This window comes from Oncorhynchus tshawytscha, linkage group LG23 (genome assembly GCF_018296145.1).
Source record: "Oncorhynchus tshawytscha isolate Ot180627B linkage group LG23, Otsh_v2.0, whole genome shotgun sequence".
Lineage (NCBI taxonomy): Eukaryota > Metazoa > Chordata > Actinopteri > Salmoniformes > Salmonidae > Oncorhynchus > Oncorhynchus tshawytscha.
Window position 1 is genome coordinate 6,715,952 of NC_056451.1, and position 24,106 is coordinate 6,740,057.

At 42.3% G+C, this 24,106-nt stretch overlaps 1 protein-coding gene and 2 pseudogenes across 1 annotated transcript; all 3 read left to right on the forward strand.

Moving 5' to 3' along the window:
- The first annotated feature begins 4,184 nt into the window (after nucleotides 1–4,184).
- Nucleotides 4,185–8,840, forward strand: LOC112223088 (annotated as a pseudogene).
- Nucleotides 8,841–9,009: 169 nt separating this feature from the next.
- LOC112223087 (cornifelin) lies at nucleotides 9,010–10,729 on the forward strand. The gene is made up of 4 exons (XM_024386044.2): nucleotides 9,010–9,114; nucleotides 9,719–9,859; nucleotides 10,017–10,153; nucleotides 10,423–10,729. The coding sequence occupies exons 2-4, from the start codon at nucleotides 9,748–9,750 to the stop codon at nucleotides 10,519–10,521; spliced, it is 348 nt and encodes a 115-aa protein (XP_024241812.1). The 5' UTR covers nucleotides 9,010–9,114; nucleotides 9,719–9,747; the 3' UTR covers nucleotides 10,522–10,729.
- Nucleotides 10,730–10,974: 245 nt separating this feature from the next.
- LOC112223086 lies at nucleotides 10,975–22,131 on the forward strand (annotated as a pseudogene).
- The last annotated feature ends 1,975 nt before the right edge of the window (nucleotides 22,132–24,106 follow it).

Genomic DNA, 24,106 nt, shown 5'->3' on the forward strand with positions numbered 1-24,106 from the left:
TCCGACTGCAAGGCACTACAGAGGGTAGTGCGTACGGCCCAGTACATCACAGGGGCCAAGCTTCCTGCCATCCAGGACCTCTATACCAAGGTGTGTCAGAGGAAGAACCTAAAAATTGTCAAAGACTCCAGCCACCCTGGTCATAGACTGTTCTCTCTGTTACTGCATGGCAAGCAGTACCAGAGCGCCAAGTCTAGGTCCAAGAGGCATCTAAATAGCTTCTACCCTCAAGACATACATAAGTCTCCTGAACAGCTAATGAAATGTCTACTCAGACTATCTGCATCGCCCCCCCCCCTATTTTACACTGCTGCTACTCTCTGTTATTATCTATGCATAGTCACTTTAATAACTGTACCTGCATGTACATACTACCTCAATTACCTCGACACCGGTGCCCCCGCGCATTGACTCTGTACCGGTACCCCCTGTAGTCCCGCTATTGTTATTTACTGCTGCTCTTTAATCATTTGTTGTTCTTATCTATTACTTTTTTTGGTATTTTCTTAACTGCATTGTTGGTTAAGGGCTCGTAAGTAAGCGTTTCACTGTAATGCTTACTTACAAGTCCTTAACCAACAATGCAGCTGTTGTACACCTGTTGTATTCGACGCATGTGACAAATAAAATCTGATTTGAGTTTGATTGTCTGTTCATAAATTCTGAGCATTTTGCTCTCGGAGTGTACAGTCGTGGCCAAAAGTTTTGAGAATGACACAAATATACATTTTCACAAAGTCTGCTGCTAGGTCAACTGGGGTTGGTATGATGGCAATTTTCATATACTCCAGAATGTTATAAAGAGTGATCAGATGAATTGCAATTAATTGCAAAGTCCCTCTTTGCCAAGCAAATGAACTGAATCCCCCCAAAACATGTCCACTGCATTTCAGCCCTACCACAAAAGGACAAGCTGACATCATGTCAGAGATTCTCTCGTTAACACAGGTGTGAGTGTTGACGAGGACAAGGCTGGAGATCACTCTTTCATGCTGATTGAGTTCGAATAACAGACTGGAAGCTTCAAAAGGAGGGTGGTGCTTGGAATCATTGTTCTTCCTCTGTCAAACATGGTTACCTGCAAGGAAACACGTGCCATCATCATTGCTTTGCACAAAAATGGCTTCACAGTCAAGGATATTGCTGCCAGTAAGATTGCACCTAAATCAAACATTTATCGGATCATCAAGAACTTCAAGGAGAGCGGTTCAATTGTTGTGAAGAAGGTTTCAGGGTGCCCAAGAAAGTCCAGCAAGTGCCAGGACCGTCTCCTAAAGTTGATTCAGCTGCGGGATCGGGGCACCACCAGTACAGAGCTTGCTCAGGAATGGCAGCAGGCAGGTGTGAGTGCATCTGCACGCACAGTGAGGTGAAGACTTTTGGAGGATGGCCTGGTGTCAAGAAGGGCAGCAAGGAAGCCACTTCTCTCCAGGAAAAACAACAGGGACAGACTGATATTCTGCAAAAGGTACAGGGATTGATCTGCTGAGGACTGGGGTAAAATCATTTTCTCTGATGAATCCCCTTTCCGATTGTTTGGGGCATCCGGGAAAAAGCTTGTCCAGAGAAGACTAGGTGAGCACTACCATCAGTCCTGTGTCATGCCAACAGTAAGGCATCCTGAGACCATTCATGTGTGGGGTTGCTTCTCAGCCAAGGGAGTGGGCTCACTCACAATTTTGCCTAAGAATACAGCCATGAATAAAGAATGGTACCAACACATCCTCTGAGAGCAACTTCTCCCAACCATCCAGGAACAGTTTGGTGACGAACAATGCCTTTTCCAGCATGATGGAGCACCTTGCCATAAGGGAGTGGGCTCACTCACAATTTTGCCTAAGAACACAGCCATGAATAAAGAATGGTACCAACACATCCTCTGAGAGCAACTTCTCCCAACCATCCAGGAACAGTTTGGTGACGAACAATGCCTTTTCCAGCATGATGGAGCACCTTCCCATAAGGCAAAAGTGATAATAAAGTGGCTCGGGGAACAAAACATCAATATTTTGGGTCCATGGCCAGGAAACTCCCCCGACCTTAATCCCATTAAGAACTTGTGGTCAATCCTCAAGAGGAGGGTGGACAAACAAAACCCCACAAATTCTGACAAACTCCAAGCATTGATTATGCAAGAATGGGCTGCCATCAGTCAGGATGTGGCCCAGAAGTCAATTGGCAGCATGCCAGGGTGGATTGCAGAGGTCTTGAAAAAGAAGGGTCAATTGACTCTTTGCATCAACTTCATGTAATAGTCAATAAAAGCCTTTGACACTTATGAAAGGCTTGTAATTATACTTCAGTATTCCATAGTAACATCTGACAGAAATATCTAAAGACATTGAAGCAGCAAACTTTGTGGAAATTAATATTTGTGTCATTCTCAAAACTTTTGGCCACGACTGTACACTGGAAGCTATGAGTACAATAGGGTTAATCCAAGTGTTCTGACCTCACATAGGTCGTCAAGCACCCAAGCTAACTGGCTAAAGTTTGCTACCTCGCTAGCTACTTCGATACACAAACGATGTTAACCCAAAGTAAACTGTTGTTTAACTGTAAAGTTAACCTGTCCAAACTGGTGTTCAATCACCACTATTGTAAAATCCTACTCTATTTTTATCACTCTGACCATTTTACTCCCCCTAGCAGAGCTGGTTGGTCTATTTTCATGTTATGTAGAGTGTTGGTGACTAACTGTGCTGCTGGCAACAAATGAATTGTGTTTTTTTGACTACGTTTACTGATAACGGTCATATTCAACGGGTGTTATGCGTTCGGAAATTCATCAGTTATTCTGCACTCTGGCAAACTCAGATGAGAGTGCTCTGAAATCGGAGTAGATAACCAGAGTGAATTTACAAACGCACCCTAAGAGTGTAAACTTTCAACACATTATTTCCTCTACCTGACACCCTAGACCCACTCCAATTTGCTTACCGCCCCAATAGGTCCACAGACGACGCAATCGCAACCACACTGCACACTGGCCTAACCCATTTGGACAAGAGGAATACCTATGTGAGAATGCTGTTCATCGACTACAGCTCAGCATTTAACACCATAGTACCCTCCAAACTCGTCATCAAGCTCGAGACCCTGGGTCTCGACCCCACCCTGTGCAACTAGGTACTGGACTTCCTGACGGGCCGCCCCCAGGTGGTGAGGGTAGGTAACAACATCTCCACCCCGCTGATCCTCAACACTGGGGCCCCACAAAGGTGCATTCTGAGCCCTCTCCTGTACTCCCTGTTTACCCACGACTGCATGGCCATGCACGCCTCAAACTCAATCATCAAGTTTGCGGACGACACTACCAACAACAACGAGACAGCCTACAGGGAGGAGGTGATGGCCCTCGGAGTGTGGTGTCAGGAAAATAACCTTCACACTCAAAGTCAACAAAACAAAGGAGATGATTGTGGACTTCAGGAAACAACAGAGGGAGCACCCCCCTATCCACATCGACGGGACAGTAGTGGAGAGGGTAATAAGTTTTATGTTCCTCGGCGTACACATCACGGACAAACTGAATTGGTCTACCCACACAGACAGCGTTGTGAAGAAGGCGCAGCAGCGCCTCTTCAACCTCAGGAGGCTGAAGAAATTTGCCATGTCACCAAAAGCACTCATAAACTTCTACAGATGCACAATCGAGAGCACCCTGTCGGGCTGTATCACCGCCTTGTACGGCAACTGCTCCGCCCACAACCGTAAGGCTCTCCAAAGGGTAGAGGGTAGCAGTGTGAAATTAATAAAAACAAAAATGTAAAGAGATGCCATGGTGGCCACGGTGAAATCTAGAAGTAGCCCAAAACCTGCAACCCGCGACCAATACATTTTCACCCGCATCAGTTTTCAAAGTTGCCAAAGCAGACATGGCAACCCTGCTCACTCAGCCTGTTCTTTCAGGCTTCCTGATAGTTTGAGATGAGAGAAAATGTAAAATTTCTTCAATTCTGAGCATTTTAATAGCATGAAAATATTGTGGGTGATGTTTTGGTCATTCAAATGCTATTTTTACTAGGGAAATACGGTGAGTGTGCAGGACCTCGAAAGATTATTCAAGCATCCTTCTCATTTCCCGAATCGACTTCTCTGTCTGATTAGTTCTGTCTAATCAAAATGGCGATCCTCATGTAGGGGACGAATGCTGTTTACTCATTACATTTTGACCATTAATACCTGACATACATATCAAATAATCTCTGAATCAGCCATTGTTATCAAGTATGGCTCTTAAAGTATGGCTCTTAAAGTATGGCTCTTAAGAAGTGCTCTTAAATCAACATCTGTCGTTCTGCGAGAATGTGGTGTTTTATCCAGGAAGAAAGGAACATGTGCGTCTCTCACGTTGAAATATGGGACGTCAACCTCTGTCATCACAGGGCCTTCACACAGCAACAATGAGACTGTATTGACAGGTATATATATATATATATACATACCCGAATGAAACGTCTTGTCGATGTGCGCACCTGTTCATTTTCTGCACTTGCTCGCATGCATATCAACTAGCGAGCTGCACATGCCCAGCAAGAATCAATTAACCGTTACTGAAAAAGACAGAATAGGTAGATTTTGCGTGAAAACCCACTTATCATCATCATAACACCTCGTAAAAATGTTATTTTTTCAATAGTCAAGTAATGAGTACTTCCTTGGGTACGCCAGGAGAGGGCACTGCAGCAATTATCTAGGATATCTAGTGTACAGATAGCTAATCACAACAACAACATTTATAGACAGGTACACAAGAGTTATTCTCTTTGTGTACACAGTGACACGGGCTTTGTATAGGGACATCAAGCACTACTCCATTGTCCTTATCATCCTGTGTATACGAACTAGGCTAAATATATGGTTTCATAAAAATAGATTACATAAAAATAGATCATTGTCGTAAACTAATGTAGTGATAACTTTAGCTAGTAGCTACCTGTCTAAACAGCTGAAATGAAAGGAATAATTTGTAACCAGACTGGTGCGAAGCTAATGCCATTTTAACCCAGACATATGACTAATCCATTTCTCATCATGTAATCAGTCAGTCTGCTAGTAAGTGGTTTTTATGAAGAGGATGTGGGAACCAGAGTTATTTTCCCCACAGGCCCCCTGCAATGTGTGCAGCAGCTTTTCTCACTCCACCACTCTTGATCATGTATACAGAACATGACACTCCACTCTTGTTTCTATGATCTCTGCACGACAGTTCACAAAATGTAGGCCTACATCAAAACAAGTACTACTACAGTAAGACATCCTAACTCTTACTGCAAACCATGTTGCTGCTGAACATGCTTACAGACACTTTCTCATGCAGGCACATACACCGAATGTACAAAACATTAAGAACATCGTCCTAATATTGAGCTGCACTACCCCCGCCCCTTTTGCCCTCAGAATAGCCTCAATTGGTTTGGGGGCATAGACTGTGTCGAAAAGCGTTCCACAGGAATGCTGGCCCATGTTGAGTCCAATGCTTCCCACAGTTGTGTCAAGTTGTCTGGATGTTCTAGGGGTGGTGGACCGTTCTACACACAGAAAACTGTTGAGCATGAAAAACCCAGCAGCATTGCAGTTCTTGACACAAACTGTTGCACCTAGCACATACTACCATACCCCGTTCAAAGGCACTCAAATATTTTGTTTTGCCCATTCACCCTCCGAATGGTACACATACACAGTCCATGTCTCAGTCGTTTCAAGGCTTACAAATACTTTTTTAAACCTGTCTCCTCCCCTTCATCTACACTGATTGAATTGAATTTAACAAGTGACATCAATAAGGGATCGTAGCGTTCACCTTGTCAGTCTATGCCATGGAAAGAGCAGGTGTTCTTAATGTTTTGTGCGCTCAGTGTAGTTGCAGAAATCTGTCACCGTCCTATGGTTCATAGAGCAATGGACTAAGAGTCATTATGTATTGTTTGATAATTTGTTTAATTCTTACCAGGTATTGGGAGTTTCACCATTCAGCCTGTGAGAAACTATACCCGTGCCATGAGAAAGAAGAAGCCAGGTATGGAGTACCTAATACCAACTATACCAACTATTTGACCACTTGGATGTTTGATATTTACTGTCTAAGTGTTTTTCCATCAGTGATGCAAAGTCAGTTGAGTGATCTTCCTCCGACAATGCTGAAAATGGAATATGCCGCTGTTCCACTCGCTCAAACGTATGTACATTTCATTTATCCAGACTTAAACAAAGTGTATTTTATGTCATGCAGACATGGCTCATGTATGTTCAACTCTCCCATGTCCAAACAACTACAGCAATGAGATGATGCTGTTTAAAATAGTTATTCTATGTCTTTATTTGTACAATATATAGGCATACTCAGCGGTTGTACTATACCTCTACTATACAGTACATCTCTTCTGTTATCATGTGTTTACAGAGCTGATGACCTGGTCAAAAGACTTCTGACACTGGAACTAGCAAGCCATGTATGTTCTTTTCACCTTGTTACTATATTCTATTCATCTAGTCTTTCTCATTGTGCTCATAAGAATAACTACATAAGAGTAACTACAGTTTGTGTATACCTCTGTTGGTTGCTATAGTTCACATTACGATAAGACCATTTTTCTACACCTATGCTGGATATTGCATAATCAAACCACCATGTTTCGTGTCACCAGAGCGAAAAGTTGAAATTGAAAACAGAGCAGCTGATTGCAAAGGTCTGGAGGGATGAAGCTGACCGCAGCTCTACAGAAGTCAAGGGTAGGTTCCCGTTTTGGACCTAGTGAACAACCGTGCTTTTCCTCTGAGGAACCACCTTATTTCAGCAATCGTTTGTTCACTTCTTAACCCATTTCTTGACCTTCTTAGTGGCCATTTTGACCTCCAAAATCCGAAACTACCAGGAGCACCTGCACAAACATACTAAGGTGGGTATGGTTGAAGGCTAAATGCAAGACTGTGTCATTTTAAGTCCCTATAGTAACCATGACGTGAATGCATATTATTTCCACACGTTTAATTTCCGATCCCCTCCCTGTCTGGTGTGAGGTTTGTCAACAGGATTTCCTGTGTAGTGCGTACACCCACTATGACATTTGACAGAGTAGTAGTGGTGCTGCTGCATGCTGGGAATGTACTGTCACAACGTATACACGTAACATTGTATCCAACATTTTTGCAGACATATTGCAAAATATAACTATCCTTTAGCACAGCTACAATGTTGAAGCCACGGTTTGGCAGTCTGTCACTATACTGTATCTCACTTTTAGACCGTTTGGATTTGACAGTCTCAAAATCACTGCTATTTTTAATAAGAAAAGCAACTCCTCTATTATGTAAAATACATGTTCCCAGACTAGGGGTTAGATTCAATCTGTAGTCCTGAAGAGCTGCGTTACAGCACAATAGAAATGTAAAGGCAATGTTCCCGTCTTCGCAGAGACTTCATTCACAGTGAACACTGCATTAGTCAGCTCAATCGGAAATTACCTTTACATTTCAATCGTGCTACAGTGCAGCTCTTCAGCCCCACGGTTTGAATCAAGCCTTAAATATTGTTTTCACTTTACGCATATTTTTTTCTCTCCATTTGACCTCTGACTGTGTTTTGGCCCCCCATCTTTGTATCAGGACAAAGCGAACAAGCGATGGATGCTCATGGCCATTGACCGCAGAAAAAAGCTGCTCAAGCACCTAAGGGTGACGTGCTATGACGCCTTTGAACATGTCTGCCAGCAGCTGGGCATCACCTACACTTTCCCCCCGGAGTACTACAGACATGCCACCCGACGCTGGCTGGTCTAGAAGGCCCTGTGCATAAAGGTACACAACAAAACTCCATTCACTTTACTTAGTGCAATTTTCTAGCTTGGTCCCAGAGTAGTTTGTACTGTATGGTTGGCAAGACGGCACAAACAGATCTGGGACCAGACTAGCAATTGTCTTGTTAATCTTCTGCTGTATGCAGGGTGTTGAACCGTGGCTTTTACCAATAGTCTAATGCATGACTTAATGTAAAAGTCAAGGCAAAGTTGAAGACTTTTATAATTTTGTTGTCATTGTTGTTGGGCTTCTTGATGTAGGTTTATATGACTGTGTCCTTTCTTAGGTATTCAAAGAGGTGCAGAAACAGAAACCGGAGCAAAGGAAGAAAATTAAGCAGACCCCTCCCCCCAAACTGGCAGAACCAGCCAAAACAGCAGCTACAGGAACCCAATAAACTACTACAGTATCCAATATCTGTCTTACTCGATGCATTCAGTATTGCACTCAATGGGCAAATTAGTTTGCTCCTTTTTGACTATTCCATTTGTCCTAAGGAGAAATCTCCACCCACCAATGCCACCAGGCCATGTAAAATACATTTTCCCATGTATTGCTATACTGTAATAAGAAACATTAATAACGTATTGTTTGTAGTACACTAAGTCTTCATTCTTCCTGTCCCCAATGCATGTTGATGCATCATCAAACCACATTTGGCCCAATAAATGCAGTGACGCAGATATGTGGTTTTGGTGTGGGCAATATCTATGTGCTCAGCATATGTGATCTGAGACGATCAAATAAACCCACAATTAATCATTGAATTTAATCAAATAGATTATACAATACATTTGTTTGCTCTCTTTTTTTGTTTGTTGCGTGTTTCACTTTGATCACGTGTAGTCACTTGTATGGTAAAGTGTAACTACCCCAATTGAAAGAGATAAAACACTACTTGATGCTGATTAAAATACTAATGAAAGATATGAGAAATAAGAACATTACGCCCTGTGGTTGAAACTGAAGTGCAAGATTAATCATATGATGACTTCCCTGAACATAGCTTGCAATCGTGTTTACGAGAACTGAAAGAACATCAGATATTGGGTGTTTATCGACCTCATATGTTAAACCAAGGTTACAATCTGTCACCTGTGAATTGACCTTGAAACCTATAATTCTGAGGAATGGTGAGGTTATTAAACAGCTTAACTGTTCTACTGTGAATTGTTGTGTTTGCACTACTGTTGAGAGTTGTCTTGAGAAACAGTAGGAGTGTGTAACCAGCGCTTGTTCACAGCTTTAGTATCACAACTTCCTGTTAAAGTGTTTAGACTCAGATCTGGAGAAGCTCAGCTGCAGACAAGATAGGTGAGTGACATGCTCTTTCCTCTGCTCTCAAGTATGTAGAAAAAGCTACAATAGAGTAACTACTTATCAATAAACTACATAAAATGTTCAGGTTAACATCTTTCTGCGAAAAAGTACAAATTGATCATCTACAACATTTGGCATATTTGTACACCAGAGTATACAAAGTATTTGAAGTCGTTTCTCAGAGTCTTAACGTCTTGTCCTTGTACAATTTTGATGATACATAACAGTTATATAACAGTTATTATTAGTCTTTAATGAAATGCCAATACAACAATGTCTCATTTTACATATGCAATTATATTAAAACCTATTGCAATACATGAGAGGGTTGCAGTATATGAAGTAAGATGGTGGTTCAGAGTATGAATGGACCTGTGTATAAACTTGAGTACCAAAAAAAATATAACTTGTGTACCAGTGCATGGAACTTTTATGTGAACTTTCCTATATGCAATTATCTCGAAGGAAGGAAAAAACACCAATGAACATTTCCCATCCCACAACAGTTTACATACTGATAGTTTTGTTTTATTGCTGTACTGGGGAAATGATCAAACTTCAACCACTGTGCTCACTGTTGAACGTGGTTCATTTTTAGGTGACTGAAGCTGACCCCATTTGATTGACATGTCGAACCCAGTCATCACCCACCAGCCAGGAGCAGGCTCTTATGGGACAAATGTGCAGACTGGCGAGTGGAGCACTGGGCTGTGCTCCTGCTGCAGTGACATCCTAGTCTGTGAGTATCGAGACAAATAATAAGACCTTAAATATCATCACTAAGTAGGCCTACCTGGTTCCATACCATAGGGTTTAATGGTTGTCAAGTGTTTCAAGTAAAAAGTGTTTCCTGTTTTTCTGATTTTACAATAAGGTAAAATGTTGTCGTCATACAGGTGCCTTGGGCTTCATCTGCCCACTAGCATTGAGTTGCTACACAGCTAACAAGTATGGTGAGAACGCATGCCTGGCCTGTGTTCCAGGAGGCATGACAGCCATGAGGACACACATGAGATTGACCTATGGGATTCAGGTATGTTACCATTAGGAGCCTAAAGAAATTAGGAATGGTGAGGCATTCATGCATTCAGTATGTCATTTTAATGCACACTAGGGAGAAATGCAACACATTTCGGTCCCAGCCAGTCTAACCCTTTTATTATGAAAGACAGGAAGGGACCATTTCATCAGTACACATATTGACAAATTAGCCTAGTGGTTTTCCCTAGCTTGAGGAACTTGAACTGTCAAATATTTGGTTGATTCATTCTTATCATATTTGACTGTCATATTTTCTTACAGGGGACGATATGCAACGATGCGTTGATGACCTGTTGCTGTGGATTCTTTGAGATGTGCAGGATGGCCCGTGAAATTCGCATCAGGAATGGCGACGTTTGACTTGTACAGTCAATTGAAGACATTTTCAAGTGGAAGTTAAATGAACCTCATGTCACATATTGTTGATACAAATCGTCATTGTTATACTATGTACATTTTAACTTTTTAACTTAAATTTGACCCCCTACCCTCAAACAGTACTGCGCAAAGAATTCATAGCACCATGTATGAACCTAAGATGTACAATAAAGTTCAGTTTTTTCTTGTTTCCAATGTTGCATGTTGTCCTTTTCAGGATCATTTACAGGCTGATGTATCAGGGACGTTCATAACACTGAGGTTTAAACTATCATGAACGGTTACGTCTCAATTTCTGAGGTGAAAAAAGAACATATCAAATATTTGCACGTTAGCTTACATTCTACCTGATTGGTCCTTTTTCTTCATGACCTGGCAACCAAGTGGAAGCTTACATATGCTTAAACAAGACAGAATGGGGATATTTCGCTAGCTAGCTATCCAGCACAATACGACAAATATGCCTTCGAGGACGCTACCCCTGCTTTTTATTAATCTCGGTGGAGAAATGCTCTACATCTTGGATCAACGCCTAAGAGCTCAGAATATTCCAGCTGACAAAGCCAAGAAAGGTAACATTATAGTTAGCTAGTTTAGCTGTCTGGTTGTACCTGACCAACAGGTGAATCACTGACTTTGTCATGTTCACAAACTGGTTGCCATTCTTTGGAGTACATTCATTTGTCTCCCTGCCTGTGTTTTAACCTGCAAATTCTTCATTGTACTTGTAGCTGATTGGATAGAGAATGACAGAAGGAGAGGTATTTTGATGTTTCACATGCAATGCATCTCTAGGCCTACATGCTCTGCTTTGAGGCCTTCAAGGAAACCAACAGAGTATTGCATTGGTAGAACAATCTGGATGAAATCTTTGCCCAGAGATAATCATTCCCTCTGCCCCCAAGATTGTAGAGATTTCAGCCATGGGCTTTATTAAAGAGAAATCCGGTTTCTATCTCCCAATCAAATAACTTTGCAAGCTGCTGATGGTTTAAAAGGCTGTTGCTTTCTTCGGTCAATTGGGAATAGGTGGACGTTAAACCTTGCCTATAGAATGCACATCTGCTTGCTTAAAGGTAGACTCCTTTGAGCACGGGACTTCTTGATTTTAAAGGTAGACTCTGCCAGGTGTGTAATCATTACGCCGATTCTGTTGCAAAACGTTTCGCAACAGAAACCGCTTACTCCTAACAGAAAACGCAAACGAGAGTTACAAGCTACAAGTACAATGAAGAATTTGCAGGTTAAAACACAGGCAGGGAGACAAATGAATGTACTCCAAAGAATGGCAACCAGTTTGTGAACACAACAGTTTGAACATGACAAGGTCAGTGATTCACCTGTTGGTCACCTGTTGGACAAATTCAGGTAGGTCCCGCCCCGTTCCATTCTGTTTGCTCAGTTTGCTTCTGTTTGGTTCTTTAACGGTTTCCGTATTGAATACACCCCAGTTGTCATAATCATAAACAAGGGGGCGACTTCACATCAACAGTTAAAACCAGGGCTTGGATTCATAATACATCTGAGTAGGATCCAGGATCCGTTTTGCCTTTTAGATTATAATTAATGGACAGGGTGACCTAATCCTAGATCAGTACTCTCACTCATAGACACTTGTTGAACATGGACCCAGTTCTATCAAGACTGTGTTATATCATGGGCTCTTTCCAATTTGCACACCTACGTTAGGAAGAGCCAATAATGACAGTCTTGGCAGATTTGTGAAACAAAACAATCTAATGTATTTAAGTTGGAAAGACCTCCTAATGTTTATGGTGATGATGCCATCTTGATGAGTCTAACTTTACAGACCGACATTATTCCAGTTCCCAATTGTGACCTGACCTCAACCTTGTGCCCTCACTCTGCCAGTTATGAATGACATCATCGCCACCATGTTCAATAAAACATTTTTGGAGGAGCTGTTCAAGCCACAGGAGCTGTACTCCAAGAAGACCCCCAAGACCGTGTTTGAACGACTGGCCCATGCCTCCATCATGAGACTCAACCAGGCCAGCATGGACAAGGTATGGATGGAATCGTGTCACCTGGTTCATGTTCAGGACACGCTGTAGCAAAACATTTCAAAAGGTTTTACAATAGAAAACAAACATCAGTGTTCCTTATTGGACAAGGATGTGTAATCTGTCTGTGTTTCAGTCTGTTTTCGTCCAATTCATCCCTGATTAAAAGGACCCTTTATCGGAAGTGAAAGGCCATCCCGTTGTTATCCCCTTTCTGAGAAAGGGATTTATCTAACAACATCTAACTATCATTCACCTCATTTTGAAGTCAGCTGAGTAGCTGTCATGACGACATTATCATTTTTATCATTACATTCTCAGAATCACTTCCTCTGTACCCAGTGATGCTTTAATTGTCTTACTTCTAGGTACTTGGGGAAATTGCCCAAGTCACTTAAAACCCCATGTAGACCTATATTTTTTTAAAGCTTTCATCATTTATTGCACCATCATTGCTTGACTATTTTGAAGAGTTCTATCTGTTGTTTATAAAGTTTTATATAGGCTATCAAACAGAATATCTTCAGCATTTTGAAGTATTAATGCTGGTTATAAGCCTAAATCCAGTCCACCTGGCCATGCTGCTGTTCCAGTTTCAACTGACCTGAGCCCTAGGACCATGCCCCAGGACTACCTGACATGATGACTCCTTGCTGTCCCCAGTCCACCTGGCCATGCTGCTGCTCCAGTTTCAACTTCCACCTGACTGTGCTGCTGCTCCAGTTTCAACTGTTCTGCCTTATTATTATTCGACCATGCTGGTCATTTATGAACATTTGAACATCTTGGCCATGTTCAGCCAGAAGAGGACTGGCCACCCCACATAGCCTGGTTCCTCTCTAGGTTTCTTCCTAGGTTTTGGCCTTTCTAGGGAGTTTTTCCTAGCCACCGTGCTTCTACACCTGCATTGCTTGCTGTTTGGGGTTTTAGGCTGGGTTTCTGTACAGCACTTTGAGATATCAGCTGATGTACGAAGGGCTATATAAATAAATTTGATTTGATTTGATTTGATTTAAATGTTGCATAAATCCACCTGCAGAGCATGATCCTAGTTTGTTCAAGTATGCTGAGGGCTCCATCTGGTGTTCATTATGAACTGGCAGCAGATATTTTGGAGCATAACAGTAACCCATCATCATCCATATGACTGTTGTTCATGCACACAGCTGTATGACTTGATGACCATGGCCTTCAAGTACCAGGTGCTCCTCTGCCCGCGGGCCAAAGATATCCTCCTTGTGTCCTTCAACCATCAAGGATTTTGTGAAGGACACCCCAAGCGTTCTCAGCCAGGTTGACGAGACATACAGACAGCTCATAGAGGTACAATAAACGTCCCTTCAATTGCTCAAACCTCCGCTGAGTGTTCAGTATGATCTCTTATTCACTGCATGTTTTGTGTTCTTATTTATAGATGTACACACCCTTGTCTAGTGGCGAATTTCAGCTCATCCGGCAAACGCTCCTCATCTTCTTTCAAGACATGCACATAAGGGTGAGTTCATGATCTCGCAGAAGTTTGTCTAACTTTTTCAACAGAGAATGAGTGTGTTGGGAAGGGGGAGTGTGGCATCTTTTGATGGGTTTCAGAGATTAACATTTTTAATTGTACCATGATTTTGTGTCAACTGCTAAAATGTTAGCATTTGAAAACAGTGCTAAACCAGGAAGCTAAACCAAATGATGAATTGCTGTAATAAGTTGTCTATAGACTGCTTACAAAGTAAGGAAACCAGTATTTAATTTTGTAATTTGGGTGAACTATCCATTTAAAATGCATTATAACCCCATCATAATGACTTATACACAATGTAATCTCGGTTAACCCTGAACTAAATTCTTGCGTATTTGGTCAGATCCTAACACCTGCGAAATCTTGATTTGTCAAAAGCACCCGAACTAATGCTGCTCGTTATCTCACACATCCCGTTGTATCAGGACAGAACTATGGTATCATTTATGTTTTAGTAGTCTGTCCATGAGAGATTATACAAAGATTATCACTATGTTTTGCTCACCAAATGCAGGTGTCCATCTTCCTCAAAGACAAAGTGCAGAATTCCAACGGACGTTTTGTCCTCCCGATCTCAGGTCCTGTGCCCCATGGAACACACATCCCAGGATTTATCAGGTACCACAGCTATAATTGTCCACACCCAAATGACATGGAATCCAACAAAGCCAAGTTTGTTGCAATAGAGCAAAATCTCAATTTTATTAGATGCATTGAATATGTCTGTATACATTGCTGTTGTTTTTTACTGTGTTTTGTGTTTTTTGGTGGCATCTATTTGCTTTCCTTTCGCAGACGTTGTCGGCTTAATTTAGACCTGCGTATCTGCAGCTAATTGCATTACTGAGGGTGTTGAACGAGCAGCTGTCTAAATTTAGAAAAGCTTGCTTTTAGCACAGCTCTATTTGCGAAGGGATTGAGTGCAGCTGTGCTTAACTCATTTATTGTGTTTTAGGAACTTAAGCTCATGTGGTGAATTTTGAGATTGGACAATGTGAAAGTGTAGACAGATGATGTCAGACTAGTGACCACTCTGTTACAAGTACATTGCAACCGTTTAGCTAAACATCTGAGACAAGTTCCATCTTGAACAGTAGACACATTTTTAGACGTGTCTTCTGGGAAATTATCTTTAGGAAATGATCAGTTGCCTCATGATGTTAAAAATATTTTTGCTGAATATTTTGCGCGTCTGTATTTTTTTGCTACCATCAGAATGTTCAGCTGCAATGGCAAAGAGGTGAAGAGACTGCAGGTCCGTAATGGTGGGAACTACACCAGTGTTCTCCGCGAGGGCTCCTTTGAGATGTTTGGAGAGAGGGTCATCAAGCTGGGCACTAACATGCATGTGCTGCTCCACACTGTATTGACAACCATTGACGTTCCTGGATTTACCCCCACGGAGACTACTGTCACGAGTCCGACCGAGGGTGGTTTCCCTTCCCGGTCGGGTGGCGCTCGGTGGTCGTTGTCACCGGCCTATTAGCTGCCACTGATTGTCTTTCCTCCCCCTCCTTGTATGTTTATTGGTAGCACCTGTTTGTGATGATTAGTTTGTCTTTATTAGACACCCGGGTCCCTTGTTGTTGTGCGGGATTATTCATTGTAACCTTCGGCTCTGTAGTAGAGGAACGTGTTAGTTCCTGGTCGTACATTTTTCAGTAGTCATTTTTCATTCCCTGTGTTTTGGGGCCTTTATTATTGTGAGCACCCTGTGGTGCGTTGGTGCAATTAAAGAGCACAGCATTGTACTCTCTGTCTCCTGCGTTTGACTCCACACCCACGGCACCCGGAGTATTACAACTACTAAATTCTCTACTATTTCCTCTACTGTGGTCAATGGTCAAATTACTGTAGGCCTAAATCAACATGGTAGCTCAAAGTCACTGCTAAATGTTTTGTGAATAATTTACACAGTGACAGGTTTATCTGCCTCCCCTGTGATGCTACATTGTATTTCAGCTTGTCAAGTGCTTGGCTTCTGTTTACCCACAGGTACAGTGTAAGCCCTCCGGTAGAAACACACATGTCAGGGACGTCCAAAACCTCTGCACAACAAAAGTCGGTGAGTTGGAATTATGCTTAATCACTATGCTGTATTTATTTTCTTACGGGCATTTATCCTGGAAGGCCTTGCATTTTTGCTCATAAATGTAATTTTACTTTATGTCCTATAATATTTTGACAAAGGGTCAAAATAGTACTGATATCTGTGTTATTTCATCATTGATTAGGCTACAGTAGGGACAATTTGTCCAAGTCAGACTAAGCTTAATCTGTAATTAAGCCTTAATTGTAATGTAAACCAGCCTTAAATTCAATGGGAAATGCCCTAAACAGCTAAATCATGCAATTCATGTGTTATGTTAATGATTATGTGCACCTTCACTGTGTATACAGATCAACACAGCTCCAAACCCCCTGGCCAAAGAGGAGCTGAACATGTTGGCCAGGTTAATGGGGGGTATGGAAGTCCAGAAACCAGAAAATGCAGACAGTGGCTTTCGAGTCAACCTCTTTGCCACAGATGAGGAAGAAGAGTAAGTCCTCTTATGTTATGAGCATTGTTTTGTTGTATTTATGTGTCATTGTGGATAAATGTAAATATGGAATTACAACAGTATCGGGCCTCCCAAGTGACGCAGTGGTCTAAGACACTGCATTGCAGTGCTAGCGGCGTCGTCACTACAGATCCGGGTTCGATACCGGGCTGTGTCGCAGCCGGCCGCGACCGGGAGACCCATCAGGCTGTGCACAATTGGCCCAGCGTCGTTTGGGGAGGGTTTGACCATCCAGGTTGTCCTTTTCCCATCGCGCGCTAGTGACTCCTGTGGTGGGCCTGGGCGCACACATGCTGACATGTTTCCTCCGACACATTGGTGCAGCTGGCTTCCAGGTTAAGCGAGCAGTGTGTCAAGAAGCAGTGCGGCTTGGTGAGTTGTTATTTCGGAGGACACATGGCTCTCGACCTTCGCCTCTCCGATTCAGTATGGGAGTTGCAGCAATGGGACAAGACTAACTACCAATTGGGTGTCGTGAAATTAGGGGGGAAGGGGTAAATAAAAACACATTCAAAAAGGAATTACAACAGTACTCCTCACAACATGATGAAACGAACTGAACCTGATTTTTGAATTATGATAAGTTAGACTAGTGTTAAAAATCACTGTCATTGTTAAGAATCAGTATCAGTGTTAAAGGTCCAGTGTAGCTGTTTTCATCTCAATATCAAATTGTTTCTGGCTTACAATTAAGTACTTTACTGTGAGTGTTTCCAATAAAAATTGTCAAAAAGAAACAAAACTAGCTTCTTAGCAGAGCAAATTCTCAACCTAGAATTGTGCTAGGACTATCTGGGAGTGGTCTGAGTGGGGAGGGGAAACTGAAAACTAGCTATTATTGGCAGTGTAATGCTCTGGGTGTCGTGGGTGTGGAGTCAGACGCAGGAGACAGAGAGTGCAAGGCTGTGCTCTTTTAATGCACCAACACACCACAGGGTGCTCACAAGAATAACGGCCCCAAACACGGGGAATGAAAGGTACAACTGAAATTTCACGACCAGGAACAAACACATTTCTCTACATTAGAGCCGAAGGTTACAATAATTAATCCCGCACAACAACCAGGCGGGCCGGCTGTCTAATAAAGACAAACTAATCATTCACCAACAGGTACTACCAATAAACATACAAGGAGGGGGAGGAAAGACAATCAGTGGCAGCTAATAGGCCGGAGACGACGACCGCCGAGTGCCACCCGACAGGGAAGGGAAACCACCCTCGGTCGGACTCGTGACAGGCAGCGAGGTTATGAACTGTCTTTCTTATTGGTCTATTAACTAATTTACACTTGGTGATGTCACCAGGCAATCCAAAACTCTATCCCACCAAAACGGGCTGATATTTCAGCCAGTCTTTTCAAATGACTCTGCCAGTAAAAGGGCATTATTGTCATTTTTACAATTTTACTGTGGAAATGTATACAAATGTATGTGGATGCCCTTCAAATTAGTGGATTCGGCTATTTCAGCCACACCGTTGCTGACAAGAGTACAAAATCGAGCACACAGCCATGCAATCTCCATAGACAAACATTGGCAATAGAATGGCCTTACTGAAGAGCTCAGTGACTTTTAAAGTGGCACCATCATAGGATGCCACCTTTCCAACAACTCAGTTCGTGAAATTTCTGCCCTGCTAAAGCTGCACCGGTCAACTGTAAGTGCTGTTATTGTGAAGTGGAAATATCTAGGAGCAGCAACGATTCTGCCATGTACACAATCTCACAGAACAGCACCGCTAAGTGCTAAAGTGCTTAGTGCTTCATGAAATGGGTTTCCTTGGCCGAGCAGCCGCACACAGACCTAATTTCACCATGCGCGATGCCAAGCGTCAGCTGGAGTGGTTCAAAGCTCGCCGCCATTGGACTCTGAAGCAGTGGAAACGTGTTCCTTACTGATGAGTCACGCTTCACAATCTGGCAGTCTGAAGGACGAATTTGGGTTTGGCGGATGCCAGGAGAATGCTACCTGCCCCAATGCATAGTGCCAACTGTAAAGTTTGGTGAAGGGGGAATAATGGTCTGGGGCTGTTTTTCATTCTGGCTAGGCCCCTTAGTTCCAGTGAAGGGAAATCTTAACGCTACAGCATACAATGACATTCTAGACGATTCTTTGCTTCAAACTTTGGCAACAGTTTGGGGAAGGCCCTTTCCTGTTTCAGCATGACAATACCCCCGTGCACAAAGCGAGGTCCATACAGAAATGGTTTGTTGTGATCGGTGTGGAAGAACTTGACTGGCCTGCACAGAGTCCTGATGTCAACCCCATCGAACACCTTTGTCGTGAATTCGAACGCCGGCTGCGAGTGCCCGACCTCAGTGACCCACTGCAATGTTCCAACATCTAGTGGAAAGCCTTCCCATAAGACTGTTATGGCAGCAAAGGGGGGACATACTCCATATTATTGCCCATGATTTTGGAAGGAGATGTTAGATGAGCAGGTGGCCATGTACATTTAGGTCATGTAGTGTATAAAACACAGGGGGAAAAAAATCACGTTTTCACTGCACTGGGCCTTTAACAATAATGTTGATTTGTCTTCCTCTCAGGGAGGCCTTGATATCGAGACCAGACGAGTTTTCATATGACGTCATAAAATCCAAGCGACTAAGGTAAAGTTAATTCTAACCTGTATTCTTCCAGTCACAAAGGCTAGATAAATATTCAACCATATAACATGCCTTTATGTAACTTGAAGGGATGATATGGAAGCATTTCATAGATTGAGACTGTCCTACTGTACATGCTGTGGTGTAACTGTCAAAATGGTCCCCCATGAAAACCTGTCACAGGAGACTTACTCCCTCCGTGCGGTCATCTCTTAGCACTTACGAACAACCCATGATCAGACCTGCTGCCCAGTTTGAATAGCTTCTGTAATTGACAGGCTAAGGATTGTAAGTTATCTGACATGCACTAGGATCATGATGGGCCAGTCGAACAAGATGTACCGTAATCGAACATAAGCCCCTCCCCAAACGAGACCTTTCAGATCTGCCATTGGTGGCTTGCCTTCTCTTTCAGAAACATCAAGCCAATGCAGAGCTGGTCAAGATCATGGGGGACTTCACGGAGGAGGCTGGCGAACCGTGCCCATTGAGTGCCAGCAGTAAAGGGGATGACCTTCTGGCCATGATGGATGGGCTGTGATAGTTACCATGGTGACCAGAATCCGAGGGCAGGGCTCAAGGCTGAGTTGGTTAGGAACGGTGTGTTCTACCGTCTGCTCTGCTGTGCTGTGCTGTGCTGTCTGTCTCACTCTGCAAATATGGCAGCTGTCCAACAAAAGCACACACAACACAAACCTCATCTTTGTTTGTCTGTCGAGCTTTTCGATGCTGATGTGACGTGAGCAGGTCACTTAATTTGTTCAGCAAGGACCAACTGTAAACTGTCTGCAAGACTGTGCATTTTGCAAAAGAGAAAGTGGGGAAACTTCATAAGCTTGAATATACACTCAGTGGCCAGTTTTTTTTTAGGTATACCCATCTTGTACCGGGTTGGACCCCTCAGTAGCCATGAAGTGATGCACCTGTTTAGCAACAATGTTTAGATACGCTCTGGCATTCAAATGTTGATCAACTGGTATCAAGTGACCTAACTTGTGCCAACTTGTGCCAGGAAAATATTACCCACACCATTACACCACCGCCACCACCCTGCACCATTGACACCAGGCAGGATGGGGCCATGGACTCATGCTGCTTATGCCAAATCCTGACTCTGCCATCAGTATGACGCAACAGGAAACGCAATTCGTTGGACAAGCCAATGTTTTTCCAACTCCTCGGTTGTCCAGTGTTGGTGATCGCGTGCCCACTGGGGCCGCCGATTATTTTTGTTTTCAGCTTATAGGAGTGGAACCCGGTGTCGTCTGCTGCAATAGCCCATCCCTGACAAGGATCGACATGTTGTGCACAGAGATGTCGTTCAGCGTTCAGAGATGCCCTTCGCCACGTAATTGTTGTACTGCTCTGTTATATGTCTGTTTGTGGCCCACCTGTTACCTTGAACAATTCTTGCCATTCTCCTTTGACCCCTCTCATCAGCGAGCTGTTTTTCACCCGCAGGACTGCTGTTTTTAGTTTGTTGCACCATTCTTGGAAAACCCTAGACACTGTCGCGCATGAAAAGCCCAGGAGGGCGGGCGTTTCTGAGATCCTGGATACGGCACACCTGGCACCAATGATCATACCACGCTCAAAGTCGCTTAGGTCACCCGTTTTGCCCATTCTAACGTTCAATCGAACAGTAACCTGATGCCTGTCTGTCTGCTTTATATAGCAGGCCATCAGACTCACTGTCTGTAAGAGCGATCCATTTTTTGTGAACTGGGTGGTGTACCTAATAAACTGGCCGATGTGTATTTTGTGCTCTTATGGTGGTAATCTCAAGTTGTTGTTTTTTAAGTTACAGATAGTACAGAACTGTTGTATTTGGTCACACTGAAACATCAAATGGAGTCGTTGGGACATATTTGTTCCAATTCAATCAATGGTTTTGGCTCTGCTGATCCTGCTTCAATCAATGTATTTAAAGTTGACATTCCGTGGATGTCACGTTAAACAATATTTCTTGTTACTTTTCCTCCCAGATAAATGGCAACTTTCTCTTTGGGGCGGCAGGTAACCTAGTGGTTAGAGTGTTGGGCCAATAACCGAAAGGTTGCTAGATCGCATCCCAGAGCTGACAAGGTAAACATCTGTCGTTCTGCCCCTGAACAAGGCAGTTAACCCACTGTTCCTAGGCAGTCATTGTAAATAAGAATTTGTTCTTAACTGACTTGCTAGTTAAATAAAAAATACATTTAATGTATTATCACCTCATGATGTTAATATAATGCTGTTTTCTCTATCACATATCTGCTGTAATACAGTATTTACAATTTAGCTAATCTGATTTACTCTGTCTGACTGAGTAATTAAATAATGAACACGACCTAAACTAGAGGGTGTCAAACTCAATTCCTGGAGCACCTTGTATCTGCAGGTTTTCGCTCCTCTCATCTAGTTCTCTAGGCCTTAATTTGACACACATTGAAAGAAAATTACAAAAAACAGCAAACACACGACCTTCCAGGGATTTAGTTTGACAACCCTGAGACTGGTAGAACTGTCATTGTAATTCAAAAACATGGATCCCAAAACATATTTTGAGAAAGTTGTACCTAGATTTTTTTTTTTTGTATGGGATAAATATATATAGTATGTTTAGGGTGACCTTTAGTGTCTTCAAATTATTTGTAAATATATTGTATGTGAATTATTACAATATGTCACCATCAAATGGGATGCTATAGATTAAAGGAGTAAGTGTGACACAACACTAATGTAACCACAATGTATCGAAACAGCTGATTCTTTAATGCAGTATGACAGATGGACCAAGATGTATATTTATGGAATTATTTACTTATTTATCATGAGGTGTACTTTTGTATTTTTTTTCAGGTGAAATATTAAATATACAATTTTAAAAAGATATATACAGTTGAATTCAGAAGTTTACATACTTAGTTTGGAGTCATTAAGACTCGTTTTTCAACCACTCCACAAATTTCTTGTTAACAAACTATAGTTTTGGCAAGTTGGTTAGGACATCTACTTTGTGCATGACACAAGTCATTTTTCCAACAATTGTTTACAGACAGATTATTTCACTTATAATTCACTGTATCACAATTCCAGTGGGTTAGAAGTTCACATCCACTAAGTTGACTGTGCCTTTAAACAGCTTGGAAAATTCCAGAAAATGATGTCATGTCCAACCGTCCAAACGCCTGAAGGTACCACGTTCATCTGTACAAACAATAGTACGCAAGTATAAACACCATGGGACCACGCAGCCGTCATATCGCTCAGGAAGGAGGCGCGTTCTGTCTCCTAGAGATGAACGTACTTTGGTGCAAAAAGTGCAAATCAATCCCAGATGTCAGGCTTTAGAAGATTCTGATAGGCTAATTGACATAATTTGAGTCAATTGGAGGTGTACCTGTGGATGTATTTCAAGGCCTACCTTCAAACTCAGTGCCTCATTGCTTGACATCATGAGAAAATCAAAAGAAATCAGCCAAGACCTCAGAAAAAAAAATTGTAGACATCCCCAAGTCTGGTTCTTCCTTGGGAGCAATTTTGAAACACCTGAAGGTACCACGTTCATCTGTACAAACAATAGTACGCAAGCATAAACACCATGGGACCACGCAGCCGTCATATCGCTCAGGAAGGAGGCGCGTTCTGTCTCCTAGAGATGAACGTACTTTGGTGCAAAAAGTGCAAATCAATCCCAGAACAACAGCAAAGGACCTTGTGAAGATGCTGGAGGAAACTGGTACAAACGTATCTATATCCACAGTAAAATGAGTCATAAAAAAGCCAGACTACGGTTTGCAATTGCACATGTGGACAAAGATTGTACTTTTTGGAGAAATGTCCTCTGGTCTGATGAAAAAAAATAGAACTGTTTGGCCATAATGACCATCATTATGTTTGAAGGAGAAAGGGGGAAGCTTGCAAGCCGAAGAACACCATCCCATGGGGGTGGCAGCATCATGTTGTGTGCATGCTTTGCTGCAGGAGGGACTGGTGCACTTCACAAAATAGATGGCATCATGAGGGAGGGAAATTATGTGGATCGATTGAAGCAACATCTCCAGACATCAGTCTGGAAGTTAAAGCTTGGTGGCAAATGGGTCTTCCAAATGGACAAGACCCCAAGCATACTTCCAAAGTTGTGGCAAAATGGCTTAAGGACAACAAAGTCAAGGTGTTGGAGTGGCCATCACAAAGCCCTGACCTCAATCCTATAAACATTTTTTGGGCAGAACTGAAAAAGCGTGTGCGAGCAAGGAGGCCTACAAACCTGACTCAGTTACACCAGCTCTGTCAGGAGGAATGGGCCAAAATTCACTCAACTTATTGTGGGAAGCTTGTGGAAAGCTACCTGAAACATGTGAACCAAGTTAAACCATTTAAAAGCAATGCTGCCAAATACTAATTGAGTGTATGTAAACTTCTGACCCCCTGGGAATGTGATGATATAAAAGCTTAAATAAATAATTCTCTCTACTATTATTCTGACATTTCACATTCTTAAAATAAAGTTGTGATCCTAAACTAAGACAGCATTTTTACTATGAATAAATGTCAGCACCTGTGAAAAACTGAGTTTAAATATATTTGTCTAAGGTGTATGTAATCTTCCGACTTCAACTGTATGTTATTAAAATATATATATGAGAGAGAAATTTCATAATAAATAGATTGAAAAGTAAATAAATATGAAACTCTCATTAGCTTTGTTTAATTTATTTACTGTGTTCATTTATATTTAAAGGGGCAATCGGCAGTTGATACATCCTGTGTTGGACTTATACATTCATTATATTTACCCATTGATTCTATATTTCTCCTGGCCCAATCCTGAGCTTTTTACCAAAGCAGGTGGGGTGCCTGCTTTGTTATTGTTTCA

Bases quoted from the DNA above. Each gene is read 5' to 3' on its own strand.
- LOC112223087 (XM_024386044.2), top strand. From the start codon at position 9,748: ATGTCGAACCCAGTCATCACCCACCAGCCAGGAGCAGGCTCTTATGGG. The intron at 9,860-10,016 runs GTGAGTATCGAG...GTCGTCATACAG, and splicing joins CTGCAGTGACATCCTAGTCT to GTGCCTTGGGCTTCATCTGC. The intron at 10,154-10,422 runs GTATGTTACCAT...ATTTTCTTACAG, and splicing joins GATTGACCTATGGGATTCAG to GGGACGATATGCAACGATGC.